Genomic DNA, 14,661 nt, shown 5'->3' on the forward strand with positions numbered 1-14,661 from the left:
TCATTACTACATTAAAAATATTAATTGCTAGAATAAGTAGCTTTGAATTTGCACTGTTTTTTACATTTCTCAGCTGTGCTTCAGTACCCTCATTCAGAGTGGGTGTCTTACAAGAGTGAAAGAAGGAAATAATTTGGTACCTGGTATGAGCTCTTGCTTTCAGTAGCATATTGTTTATTAAAAAGGGATGAATGGTCTACTTAGATATTCAAGGTAGCTAAACACTTGAAGCTCAATTAAAGCTCATGAAATTGTGCGTTCTGAGGACAGAAAAGCTCCCTTCCCCCACTTGTAATCAGAATTAAATATGGGGAGCTGAGAACAACAGCAATGGGAGGAAGAAGAGGTTAGAATAACAGAGCTGACTTAATTTCAGAAGCTTGAAGAAATAGTGAATAAATTAGGCTGTTAAAATTCATTTTGTTGCAAGTTGACATGTGCTTAGCACAGGTAATTAATTCAGTGAGTTTTAATAAACTAGAATTAGAAACAAATAGAAACCATCTCCTCCTAAAGCAATGGGGAAGATGTGTACCACTATCTCTTGGTGCAGACAGGTTGACACAACTGCGGCTTTCTGTGAGTGATGGGCCACGAGCTTTTAGTGATGCTGCTGCATGTGCAGCAAGGTGAGGGGAGGTCGTGGTCCTTTGATAAGGGAGAAGAGGAGAGGGAGAAGGACAGATTGGGAGTAGTCCACGACCTGGTGAGATAGGAAAAAATACTAATAAAGTACTTGCTAAAATTATGGCTCCCTGGCTGGAGATACTGAATGGCCCATTTAATAACAGCCTTTGGTGAAAATGAATTTTTGTTCCTATTTGGAAATAGAATTCCCAGACATAGTGCTTTCCCAGACAGAACAGCATTGTTTATTTTTTTGTTTATCAAAGGGGAAGAATACAGAAGTACATAAAAGCCAAATTTCCAGGGGGCTATTGGTCAACCATGCTGAGCCCATGGCTCTACCTGGGGGAGGGGAGTTTCATTTGCCAGGACTGCTGCTTTGGCTGGGGAAGGAGGAAGGCTGAATTCACTTCAAGCACTGCCTGCACACGATTCTGTCATCACAATCCCACAGCAGTGGTTAGGTGACGTTTAGAGGCTGATTTGCATCTTTCTGATGGTGTGTGATGCAAATACACTGTTATATCAGTGATACAGACTTACCATCGGTGTTCATTCAAGACCCCTGTCTGCCATTCAGAAGAGTTAGTTATAATCAGCAGTCATATATTCCAGCTAGAGCACAGATCGCTTTTAATAAAACTTGCTTCTGTCTTCTGATTTTGTGATCAACATGATCATTACCATTTTCATCACATTTCTTTCTTCCACAACAGCCATGTCCACATTTGTCTCAGATTATCATTATCTATCTTTCTTTCAATACAGGGGATAAGTTATGAACTAAATCCTACAGTCTATACTCAGTCAGCCATGAGTTAGCAATGTTTTCATCAGAAAGATCAGAATTTGTTTGTATTTGCATTATTTATAAGGGAAATAGTATATTCACACTTCTTTCAGGGTAATACTGTGGTTTACCTATGCAGTTTCTCCCTAAAAGATTCTGTATTATTCCTCAAAAGTCATTTTATTGCCAAATTCTTGTTCCAACAGAACATGCTAGCTTTTACAAAAACATTGATAGAAAAGCAAATTAAAGTTGCATAGTGGGAATTCATAACATATGAGCCAGCTGGTAAAAGAAAGGACATTTCCGTATTTTCTATTATATTTATTGTGTGTTTCTGTGCATAGCTTTCATTTTAAATAAGTATTTATTTTTCATATACAGAAAATACTGCTATTAGTCAGGCTTTAACAGGATCTATTTTAGGAATCCACATAACTTAGGGACATCTAAACATAAGAATCAATGGCAAAATCTAGGATGGAATGACTAGTGCGTTTTCAGGATCTGCTGTTTTTTTCCAGTTTACATTCCTCTCATTTTAAAAATAAATAGTTCTCTTGCATATAATTATATAAAACCCTTTCCCCCAGACTTAAATAGACAATTTGATCCAGGATTACAAAACAAGGTGTTTGTCACATCTGTAAATTCATAACATGAAATCATTAAGTTTTGACTCTTCAAGTGCATAACTTTTTGAAAGTTCAGAGGTTGATATCCGCTAATGTTAATATCTGCTGATATCAGCTACCAGTTATATATTTGAGATAACTATTGGAGTGAACCAACACAATTGATTTCAGATGAGAATCTGGGAAACTTAACGCATTAGAAAATTCAAAACAAAAAGACCTGAAAGTAATTAGGAATATACAATGAACTAAAAAACATGTGTGGTGTCATATATATCTTAACCTTCCCGAATTTTTATAGCTATCAGCCTTGATTCAACAATATATGCAAGCATCTGTATAAAATTAGGAACTTGCATATTTTCTCCCTAAATAATTTGCTAAATTGGGATTTTAGTAAAAAAAATTGACTAGCCTTTTATTTTATGTGTGTAAGATAGCTATTAGATGTGTATGCTGCATAAAGAAATAATCATAAAAATAATAACTACATTTCTCAAATACGATCTTGCATTGTTAATGTTGGGTGTGTGAAATATTTTTTTTTAACCTTGATACAATTTTGACACTTCAAATTGTGATAAGAATAAATTGTGATAAGGATATTCTCAACATTATTGGTGTGGTTTTGGTTCTGGGGTACAATGCACACTGTATTTCATAGCCTGCAACTGGCATTTTAAGCAACACCGTGGAGGGTAGATCATCATTTACGCCAAGAAGTTCATTTATATAAGCTACAATGCCAAGTGTAATTAAGGACTACAGCGGCAAAAGAAAGCCAACTGCATGTGTTCAAAATACTTTTCAGATGACAAATGACTGACACTCATAAAAACAATATCCAGGGTAATTGTTAAGGTTATGATACTTAAACATGACTAAAAAGATCTCAGGCAGTATATTCCGATGGGTTAATGTTCTATAAGATTTAAATTAAAAAATCAAATAAATCAAACTTAACCTATTGCCTAAAATTTAGATTTAGTCAGGATCTTTCTGCATGGAGGGAAAGAAAATACAGCTGGCAATTAGGAGCATTTGTATCCCCACATTTTCTTTATTCAGCTCTGTGACATTTTATAATCAGTAACTTTGTAACTTCCTTACCACAATGGCTTTATGATGATCCCTGGTCAAAGTAAATGTGTAGAGAAAAATCTGATGGCATGATTTATTTTGTGTTCTTTGTCTCTGCTCGGCACACTCAGTGTTTGCGAAAACAGTCAAAACCTCTTCTGCCATCCCCATCTCTCTTTCTTTCTCTTTCTTTGTGGCCACCACACCATAAAGGGGGAGTTGATGCTAAGGATAAAGGTCAAGATGATAGAATATGACAACTCTTTGAATTGAAAAGAAAAATGAGTGTCCCTAAGTATTCAGCATGAGCTTCTTTTTGCTCCCTGCAGGGCATCTGCACCACAACCACCGCATTTTTACACTTCTTCTTCTTAGCTTCATTCTGTTGGGTTTTGACAGAAGCGTGGCAGTCATATATGGCTGTTACTGGAAAAATTAGGACACGGCTCATAAGGAAACGTTTCCTGTGCCTTGGATGGGGTAAGTCTGTAAAATTCATTTCCTTAGAATCATTGGAATGAAACATTTAATGCAGCGACAATGTCGAGAATATCATAATTTTCTTCAGTAAACCTGGAAGATAGTAGACAGCACGTTATTGAAAAGAAAACTAGGTTAGGAGCCTTTCCACTTTATCTCAAGCTTAAGCTATGCTGGTGTATATGTTAGCATTCTTTCATAAATACATTTTAACAACATTTCAGAAGATTTTCAGTGAAGTAGTGAAATATCAAGAAATCAAAATAAAACAAGAAAAAACATTCACTGAATATTCATGAAGCCTCTTCCTTTAAGACCTGTCAAATGTACCAGTAATTTAGCTACATCAAAGTGGTACACCATGGGCAGAAAACAGTGTCCTTCTGCAGTGCTTCAGAAAAACAAATCCTGCAATAGCGTTGTGCTTCATTAAATGATTCATTCCATGTAAAATTGGCCATTTTGCATTAGCTTGCCCTGTCATTTTTTGTCCAGAAAGAACAGCAATATTTTGCTCAGCATCTAATTGTTATTACTGTTTTGGGTTTTTTTTCAGGCTTACCAGCATTAGTGGTTGCAATATCAATAGGCTTTACCAAGACAAAAGGATATGGAACAGCCCACTAGTAAGTCAATCTGAAATGATAAATTATGTTTTTAATTACAAGACTGTCATACCCATCAGGAATTACATAGCATAGTCTAAAGGCTCTATAAGTATCCATTCACACTTGGAACTGCCCTAAGAGTCACTGAGTGGTCCACAAAAGAACAAAGAGAAAACTATATGCCGGTCTTGGACTGAGCTCAGCAAAGCGCCTGGGATCCTGGATTTCTTGTGAGGTTTTGAAGTACCAAGCCTTTTACAAACAGTGAGGATTAGGTCCTCTTAGACACCTAACATTTATATACATTTACCAAAGATAACGTTAAATGTTATGCATAGCCTTTGCCATCCTCTAAACATGTCTAAAACTGCACTGACAATAGTCTCTTTGACACCCAGGTTTCTGCCCACCAAGCATGTACCTCGGCTTTAATGCCCCTGAGTTGCTTGGATCCAAAGCCCCACAGAAATCTCAAAATAGCTCTCACATCCATCCCCTCTCTCCTGGAGTGCCTGATGGAGCCCATTTCCTGGACTGGGCTGTACTTGAGAGACAACAAAGAGGAGATCTGTGTACTTCATTTTAATTTTATTAATACAGTTCATGTTTAGCCACCTGGCTGGTTCCAGTGCGTATTTAGCACCCTGGAAAATTCACTCCTCAGTGAGGCTGCCCTTTGGTTGTGTCCTGCTGACCCTCTCTCCTGGAGTGCCTGATGGAGCCCATTTCCTGGACTGGGCTGTACTTGAGAGACAACAAAGAGGAGATCTGTGTACTTCATTTTAATTTTATTAATACAGTTCATGTTTAGCCACCTGGCTGGTTCCAGTGCGTATTTAGCACCCTGGAAAATTCACTCCTCAGTGAGGCTGCCCTTTGGTTGTGTCCTGCTGAAGAAGGAACTACCTGCCAGCAGAGCACTCCGACCACGGAGACATGATGTATGCGAGAGTGCGTTTCCTTCAGTTGTCCTGTTTGGAGCTTTCCTCCCTTTGCCCAAGAAATTAAGTATGCATCTGGACAGAAAGAGAGGAAATATGACTGTAGCCTGGTAATGAGGGCATTCATCAGAGATGTGCATGAGTTAGGTCAAGTCCTTGCTTCAATGAATATTTAATTATTCTCCTCAGCATCATCACTGAGTGAGATCAGGATTCCCCCTCCCTGCCCTGTGTGTCCTACCATCTTGGCACATGGCAGGGGAGGCTTTTCAGGCCCTCGCTCCAGCTCCGGGTGGGTAAGGATTCAAAACCAAATCTCCTGAATACCGGCTCTAACCACTGAGCTCTTTAGTTTTAAATTGTGACAACGTGCATCTTGCATTTTTTTAATGAGGAATGGCTTTCCTAACTGAAGTGCTTATCTTGCACGTATAGCTGGCAATTATTAGTGAAACAACGGTCTTAGCCATCTTTTGGGAGTTATATTGAGGACCTACTCCTCTGACATTTTTTCTAACTAATATGTGCTCATCTTGCTGGCTTTTTTATTATTTAGTCCTTGAACCAGGACTGGAGAACCATTTAGGCTGTCAGAATTACAAATCACAAGATTACAATGCCAGACCCCATTGGGGATTTAGCTCTGTCCCTTGCAGGATCAATCCCATTGCATTTACTCTACCGAAATTATTCATGTGTGACTACTTGCTTTAGTTAGTGTTGCTTCCTGCTTCCTTCCTGGGCTGAATGCATTTTTAAAAGAGGATATACTGAAATATTCAGACAAAGCAACAAATCATTCATTAAGGGTAACCTGGAAAGTAAAAAAGAGCAGGTTTCTGTACATGTAACAGCTCCTCTCCCAGGGTCCAAAATCAGCTGACACAGTACCATGGGACAAAAGCACAAAAGGAGGTATACAAGGGACAAACAGAACCATAATGCAGCTTTCTCATCTTATTTGCAAATACATTTTCTGGCATTTGACATCAGAATTACATAAGGAAAACAGGGAACGCAAGGAATGGAGATTCCTCTTCCATCACCAGCTGATGTGCTATCCCGCTCTAGAAGCCAGCAAAGAATTGTGTCCCATAACAACTGTTGGGCGGTGTAAAAGCAGAGCTCCTCTCCTGCTCCTCTTCCCATAACTAAAGCACTTGTGTAAGTTTTTTAACTGCTTACACTATATTTGGCCTGTTTGGCTGCAATCAATTACACACATGCTGCCATCAGAAGTGCATCCCGTTGCAAACTATTCCTGGTCTGTAAGATGCTATTTTTGAAAATGAAGGTTTCAAATGGAGAAAATTAAGAGTGAAAATGAAGAAACTGTTTCCAATCCCATATATGAAGAGATTGATGGAAAGGGAGAAGGCCTAAGGATCTTTGAAGCAGATCTCAGTTTCTTACGGTATATGACTCATGGGGGTGGCTTGAATTGTTCACACTCGAACCAATTCTGTGATCAACAGTCTCTGATTTCTATCTTTTTCATTCAGTCCTAATTATTAGACAATTATCTTACTGTACATTTAAAACTACATATGAAAAATATTTCGCACAGACACTTGTACTGATATAGATACAGAAGCTGAAGGGATTTCCTAAAAATAATAAAAAAACAGAGTGACAAGTTTTTAGATATGTCAGGATATCTGAAAAAGATTTGTGTCTGAAAGCTTGATTGTTTTTTCCAACTATTTCTGTGAGTCTAATAAATATTGTTGCTACCTCTCTTCAGACAATCAGAGCTACGAAAGTACCACTACTACAAGTTATAGTTAATAAACTTGCGTGACCTACTCATGATTACATGCTGTGCTATATATTAATAAACAGTGCAGATAACTTCCAGGAATTCGTTATATCAGCAAAAATTAAAATGCTGTCATAGTCATGCTCTCCTAAGAGAAGGAACCGTTCTCCTGGAGAGCATCAAACAACACACAAAATGTACAGGACACAGGAGCAAGTCTACAGATACTTCATCATTCAGCAGAATTTTATGACCATGTAACATGGTCCCATAAAACAACCAGTGGATGCTCTTAATACTAATAAATTTATATGGCTTTTTGCTATGTGGGGATCAGGGAGGAAGAAGACAGAACAGGAGAACAAAATAAAAAGAACTATAAAGCATAGAAAAAATTTATCAGAGCAAAGAAAATGAAGAGAAGAAGGAAAAAATAGTAAAAAATTGACAACAACTGCCTTACGGTATAAGAAGGCACCTGAGAACCTGTCTTCAGAAAGTCTTCAACAGGAAAAGATTGGGGAAAAACGCATTTCAGAGTCATCAACTGGCAGATATTGAATACATTGCAATAATCACATCACACATTGTTGAAAATTGAGATTGTTGAAAATTTAGATTGTGTAAAGAAAGAGGACAATCTCTACATTTTTTTCCAGCTCTGCTTCTAAATGAAAGTCACTCTTTTGAACAGCCTTTTTACTTGGGGGCATGGGAAAGGGAGGGAACAATTCTACCTTGGTTTTAAAGATTTTTGTGGTAGACTGCTTTCTTTTTATTTAAAAAAACTTGTTGACCCTTTTTTTCAGCACAGGTAGCTGAAATTATGTTTCAAATACAATACATGAATAATTTTTATGAACTTATGTTTCTATCTCCCAATAAACATGAAAATTTTAATTACATGTCTTAGTTACGCAGAGTGGTCATCTTTGAAGCACAGAATTGGGTTGGAAGGGAACTTTAAAGATCATCTAGTCCAACCCTCCTGCCACGGACAGGGACATCTTTCACTAGATCAGGTTGCTCAAATTATATCTTAATTTAAAGCACTGCAAGGCAGTGAAGTAACTTGTATATTAACCTCCCCCTCAAAAGCCAAATTTGGAAAATTGCTTTTAGTACAAAAATAGATGGAGAATTAATATTGTAGCTAGTCTGATCAAGCAAATGGAGAACTGGACCAGAATTGAAGAAGTTCAGTTTCTGCTCCCAACTCTACCACTCTTCTCATAGAAAACCATGGGCAAGGAGCTTCATTGCTTTTTCTACTTATAAAGTGTTTTGTAATTTACTTCACTAAGTTTAAAAGTTCATACTGGTAGCGAAATGCACTGTGCATACATTCCCCCCTCTCAGAAGCCCATGTTCTCAGTCTCTCACAATAAATAACCCAGCTTTTGAAAAAATAGCAAGAAAAATTGCAGAAAATTTTGAAAGCATTTTTCTTTGACATTACAAAAATAAATTGAACATTATTGTTGTAGTTGTTTTTTGAGGTAGGATGTAGAATAGCCTAACAAGTATTACCTTTTTAACAGTGAAGCAGATATGAACTATTTGCATCAATTTATCATTCCAGGATTTAGCACACTGATGCTGTTTGGTTCATGTGGCAGATTTCACATGGCTTCATTGCAACAGGAAACACTTTTATTCTTTGCAGTTAGAATTCCAGCCGTAACAGACTATTAATATTATGATGTGCTTGCATTTAATTTACTTCATTTTCAAAAGCACAAAAAGAGTAGTGGAAAATAAAGATGATATGTGTGATTCTGATGTGAATGTTTCTGGATGTGAGATACAAGTAAATTATTTGAACGCATATACTTGAGTTTTCTTATATGTAGGTGTGATCATGCATTCAAATAAACATGCAGTTCTTTGAATGTGTAATCACTGGGAAAATAGCACAGCTGCATTTACTTCAGTGTGTGAAGCTCCTGATCTTTTACAGATATGGAAAGCTTTACATCATGGTGTATCAAATATTTAGAATTTGATTCTGTAAGCGCTCTGTGTTTGGAAATCTGATGGTTTTCAGTGAAAGCCCTGATGCAGTATGACAAACTCTGCAAGATTAGTAGCTCACCAAAAAATACAGTTTTCAGATGCTTTAAAATATATATTTAAATTGTTTGCAAAATATTCCAGAGAATACAGAACAGTTAGATCATATATTATTTTTCTTTAATGGGAATATCGTCTGTAAGACCTAGTTCTAATAGCAATTCTTAAATGACATAAGACAAGATACATAGAAACCTGTTCTTTCTGAAGTTCCACGTTACAGGTACTTGACCTTTCATTGCTTTAAGTATAGAACTGTCAGACATTGTAAACTGGAAATGTTTCTAGATACCTATCTGGCAAGTCCTGTTCAGTTAACTCATCATATATGGTTAGAGGAGATTCAATAAAGATTTGCAAACTTACTTTCTATTGTGCTTTTAATGCATTTTAGGCATTTCTGTATATGTATAATTCACATTAAAACTTTTGAAACATTAACAATTGGTAATGGAAATAACTTTCTATTCTCTACATCGTCATATCAACAAGGTAATTCTTTTTTGTGTGTGCATATGAATCTCTATACATAGGATTGATCATACATAGAAGAATCTCATGCTGTAGTAATTATTAATGCTTTCTTGGCAATGTGTTATACTTATTTTTAATTTGTGTTAGTTCTTCTCTAATGTTCTTTCCAGCTGTTGGCTGTCTCTTGAAGGAGGGCTACTTTATGCTTTCGTTGGACCTGCAGCTGCTGTTGTCTTGGTAAACTTTAATATAATTTCCTGTATTTTCATATGAAATGATGGAATGTGCTATTGAAATTATAAAAGCTTAGCTATACAGTAGCATTACATTTTGCTTTAAATACTTTGCTCAGAATTGTTTAACATGTCTTCAATATTTTGAATGCATGATTCATTTAATTGTATCACTTCTTTACACCAGCTATCTCTCCATGTTTACACAGTAAGCTGTGAAAGAATAATGTACTGATTAGTGGCACAGAAAACTTGTTACAGGCATCACCGAGTTATTGTCAGTAGCATCTACACAATTGTCACTGCCTTGTGAAGTTCAGTGACAGTCTTGATAGAGTGCTGCTTGGCAGTGTATCACTGTGCCAGCAGAAGCAACAGAAGGAGTGGAACCAACAAGCAAGTTCTCCATGGCTACTGCTTTTGAAGGCAAAGAAAAAAATCATTATAGCTGGGAAATGTTACTTGTTTGTGTATTAATCTTCCACATCTCTGGAAATGCATTTAGGTGTAGGATTCACTTTGCCTAATTGTAGACATCTGCAATGTAGATTTCTGCATTGAAGCTAGTTATCCCAGCCATATTTCACTGTCAGTGGAGAAAAACACACACTTTTAGGGCTCAAACCACCAGAAGTATTTCAGGTGTCTACTTTAGGGTAAGATTAATTGCACCCTACATGTGCCATCAGCTATCAGTCATGTGCTTTGCACTCTGTATGGATTTTTTACAATAATTCATTTAGCATTTTCCCCTTACAGATTTTGAATCTAATTCTTCTTTCCACTCCACTACTTTTATATTAGGGTAGCTCTATCAACACCGGTTATGTCTGATTTTCCCTTGCAAAAGGGAATTGGTCTTAGTAGTCATCAAAGATATAGCCATTTAGCTACATAGATTTTCCTGGAATAGATGTTTACTGCTCCCATAGAGTTTGTCTCATCATTGCCTGGAGTCAAGCCAGGATCCTTTTGTACAACTCACAGTCCTTGTCATGATAGAGGAGCCAAGGATGTTTACAAAAAAACAGTCATAATTTTCCCATGGAACTGTATGTTCTCTGTGTAATTGGCAAGCTTTGTTCAGAGATGTTTGAAGTTCACAGCCACAGTTTGCCCTACCATTAGCTAGTAGCTGTGGAAGGAGATGTTCCATGCAGCCGCTTAAGCCTAAGCGTACGAAGCAAAAGAATTATATAACATCAGCTGAAAAATGTAAATGCTGAAAATAAGGTGATAAGAAAAGCTGAAAAAGAGTTGGCAGGACAGACTGGCAACAATTAGGTGTTTTGGCACAGGTCTTGAAAAATTTGTTTGAAAGGAAAAAAGGATTACCCTTTTCTAATAAAAAAATAAGGAACATTTATTTAATAGATTCAAAACTTGGTACTACCTCTTTGCAGGCCATGCAGAGACAGATTCATAGAATTGAGTTCAATAATACAAATTGATAATAACAGTCATTAAGTTGTCCATTAAATGCCATTAGTATGTCCATTGTGTGCCAAACTCTGCTGAAACATTTGGATTTTTTTTTAGGTTAGGTCTTCAACCCATGTATGTGATCATAACACCGTTTACTTTAATGGAGCTAAACAGACCTACCCCAGGCATCCATCTGGCCCACCAAAAAATGGAAACTGTAGTCAAACACGGCTCAAGACTGGCATTTTGGTGAATGACATAGACAATGACTAATGTGCAGGAGGACATGGAAAACCACAAGCTGGTTCTGCATAAGTGGGGACACCCACATGGACCGTAAATGCTTAAAAAGGAACACGGTTATGGTCATTGTGTGCTCTGACTAGCTCTTCCCTTTGTGCACAACTCAAATGCAGTGGTTTTCCTGGAATAGGATATATCATTGCAATTAAAACCGAGGAAATATTAAAGCTACATTACTCAAGCTTCTGGCCAGCAGACATGCACGCATATAACTTGATACCAAGCATAACTCAAGATTCAAAAATAAGCCTGTTGCGATGTGCGTATATGTGTTACCCATTTGAGAATATACACTTTTCTTGTGCTCAGGGACAGTGTTACACAATTTCTGATGGAATACTCCGAAATGTAACAGAAGGCATTTTGCAGGCCTGTAAGGGCCTTTTTCTGAACAGCAGGATAAAGTATTTTCTTTCAGGCACTGAAAGATCAACTCTTTGTTTTCTGTTTGACAGGTCAACATGGTGATTGGCATTTTGGTATTTAATAAACTTGTTTCCAGAGATGGAATCCTAGATAAAAAGCTCAAACACAGAGCGGGGTAAGCAACAATTGGGTTATTTTAAAGCATATTAAAATTGTTTCACCAATTTTCAATTACAGATATTCACCAAAAAATGCTTTTGATTATGCTTTGAACTTTTATATCAGTGTAACAGTGTGTCTAACAGATTCCATTCATCTCAAAAACTGTTGTTGCATTATCCTGAGGGAATGCAACTAAACAAACTAAACATAATAAAACACAAGTACAACAGTATTAAGTTAATAATAATGAGGATTAAACAAATCTGGGTGGAGGTTTCACAAGAATGTCACACATGTAAACTTGTTGCAGTTAGGAAAACAGTTTTATGAACTGTGTGTACTGAAGGAACCAATTATTTTTCTCTAGCTGTTAACTTTAATTACTATGGTGGGAAATGTTACTTATTTGTGTAAACTGTCATAAAATATATTTTACAGTAATATACTCATTACTGAGGTCAATGCTGTTCTGTCAGACTATGTGAACAATTTGCCTTTGTTCTTACATCCATATCTACATAGATGTATGTTCTAAAGTAGTGTAACAGAATTTCAAAGTAAAGAAACATGTTTTAAAAGCAAAAAAAGAAAAAAGGTAATGGAAATTGTGTTATTGATTATTTACTTGCATTTATATTCAAATTCTGTTTGTTATCATGAGAAGAAAGGATTATGACGGTGGTGGTATCAGAAACTGTTTTTCAGTGGATAACAATGATTTGAAGCACTGCAGTAACAAACCCAGATTCATTCCATATTGGAGAAAAATATTTCACAAGTGCATCATCACCTTCTTAAAGCTTATGAAAGTATATTTAAACTGTGCATAATTGTTTTTTACAGCTACATGTTCTAGTATTGTCTTTTGGGTGAGCATGTAGTTAACACCACCAATATCTGCATTTCTAGCAATGATAAGCAATGATATCTTTATTTTACTGTGTATTACTGCTATGGGTAAATTTATTACAGCTTCACTTTGCATTATTTTATCATTTCTCTAACAGTAGCATTCTTAGTAAGTTCAATTCATTGGTTAGATAAGCAAATTTATGATAAATACTTCAGCTGGTGTGATTTGCACTTAATATTAATTCAATTAAATCTTTCTGGTTTGCAGCTCCTTCACCATTGTTCTGACAAATATGTACCAAAAGCTTTCATTTTGTTTCTTCTCTTTTCCTCTTTTTTCATTAGAGAGTTTCAATTTTTTAACCTTATTTTTGTCTACACTGCTCCATCAACATTCTTAACTGTGTAATAACACTGATGAAATCTAGAATATTATAAAACTGCATAAATTATTTCAAGAGTAGTAATAACTTAGTAATCACCAATTCAAATTCACATTCTGCTCTAATTCCAGTGATTTAAGGAGTTGGAGTAGCCATGGGTTTGGCTTTGTACATGTTCTAAGGATATCCAAGCTTAAATTTAACTGCATCGGGGGTTTTTCAGCTACTCAGTTGTCAGCTATAGAAATCTATTTGCTTATAGTATACTTTCCTGATGAAACAAATAACTTGCTTTCTAACAGTGCGCAACTTAGTAAAGAGGCATTTTATTTTAAAGTAAATGGATAAAGAACTAGAAATTATTCTGTCAGAAACAATACAGCTATTCTGGGAAAGCATGTAGATGCTCTAATTGGGAAACAATCTTAACTTTTGTGATAGTATGAGATGGTGGCTTGGCAACAGCATTCCTTGATACTACTTGGCAGATGGAGAGTCTTGAGTCACTCTTTGGGGCACAGAAATTGGTGCAGCATTTGATCTCCATCAGAAAGGGGATTGTCACTCATTTCTCAAATATCTCTTGCCAGCCATGCCCAGGAAGGCAACTTCTTTCTTTCTGGCAAACATTGGACTTAAACCTGTCAAAAGTTCAATCAAAAGTTCAGCTGTAGAAATCATTTATGTAGGATTTAAAGCAGTGAATGGGGCAAAATATACTAACTCCATATGGTTTTTTCCACCTTCATAAGCATGTGGAGAATCAACAAGTGTCTTGATGGATGGATATCAATCATTTTCCTGGCATACGGGGTAGCACACATATATGACCAGCCAAAAAGATTATATTTGGTCTATATACACATCAAGTTCTATCTACACATCAAGATCCAGAACAAATCCATAGAGGAAAAGAGAATCATCCAGTCTGATAACGTTGAAGTATTGCCAAGCAAAGACAGAAAGTATTTTCCCAAGCTTAGGTTAAGCTTACCCAAGGCATTATTCTAGTTCATTCATTAATGTAGATCTTTAATTGGTGTAAACTGAGGTTGATTCACTGAGTTCTTTTCACACCCCACAATCACCTTATACAAGGTCATGGGTCTCACTGTTTTTTTATTAAAAAAAAACCTATATTTTTATGGAAAATATACTGCACTTTTTTATGGAAAGTCATCATTTGGTTTATCAAAATGGAAACCACTGGAGTTCAATGTTGTTTTGGGCAGTATGTTAAAAATCATGTGAATGCTGGATTTGGCAATAAAAAGGAGTTCCATTGGTTGAAATAACTGGGAAAAAACTGAAGTGTTACCTATCTTCACCACGTTGACCACTTTCCAGCTGGGAATAGGTAAAGCACCCTTCCTGTCGCATCTCAGTCAGCTATGGTTATTCCAGGTTCTGAGAGCAGAAAGAGAAGGAATAGCAAAAGACTTTATTTAGTCAACTCAGGAAGTTGAATGC

At 36.4% G+C, this 14,661-nt stretch overlaps 1 protein-coding gene across 1 annotated transcript in view; it reads left to right on the plus strand.

The window, feature by feature from the left end:
* Positions 1 to 586: 586 nt before the first annotated feature.
* The window catches only part of LOC104071147 (brain-specific angiogenesis inhibitor 3-like), a gene marked incomplete at its 3' end in the record, with an annotated part of 38,170 nt that continues 24,095 nt past the window's right edge, over positions 587 to 14,661 (plus strand). Inside the window, exons 1-5 of the mRNA XM_009584146.1 lie at positions 587 to 706; positions 3,462 to 3,612; positions 4,169 to 4,238; positions 9,638 to 9,704; positions 11,884 to 11,969. Of these exons, the coding sequence (XP_009582441.1) occupies positions 587 to 706; positions 3,462 to 3,612; positions 4,169 to 4,238; positions 9,638 to 9,704; positions 11,884 to 11,969 (494 nt within the window). The remainder of the gene's footprint in view (positions 707 to 3,461; positions 3,613 to 4,168; positions 4,239 to 9,637; positions 9,705 to 11,883; positions 11,970 to 14,661) is intronic.

The sequence above is a fragment of the Fulmarus glacialis genome, unplaced genomic scaffold (assembly GCF_000690835.1).
Source record: "Fulmarus glacialis isolate BGI_N327 unplaced genomic scaffold, ASM69083v1 scaffold26450, whole genome shotgun sequence".
Classification (NCBI taxonomy): Eukaryota; Metazoa; Chordata; class Aves; order Procellariiformes; family Procellariidae; genus Fulmarus; species Fulmarus glacialis.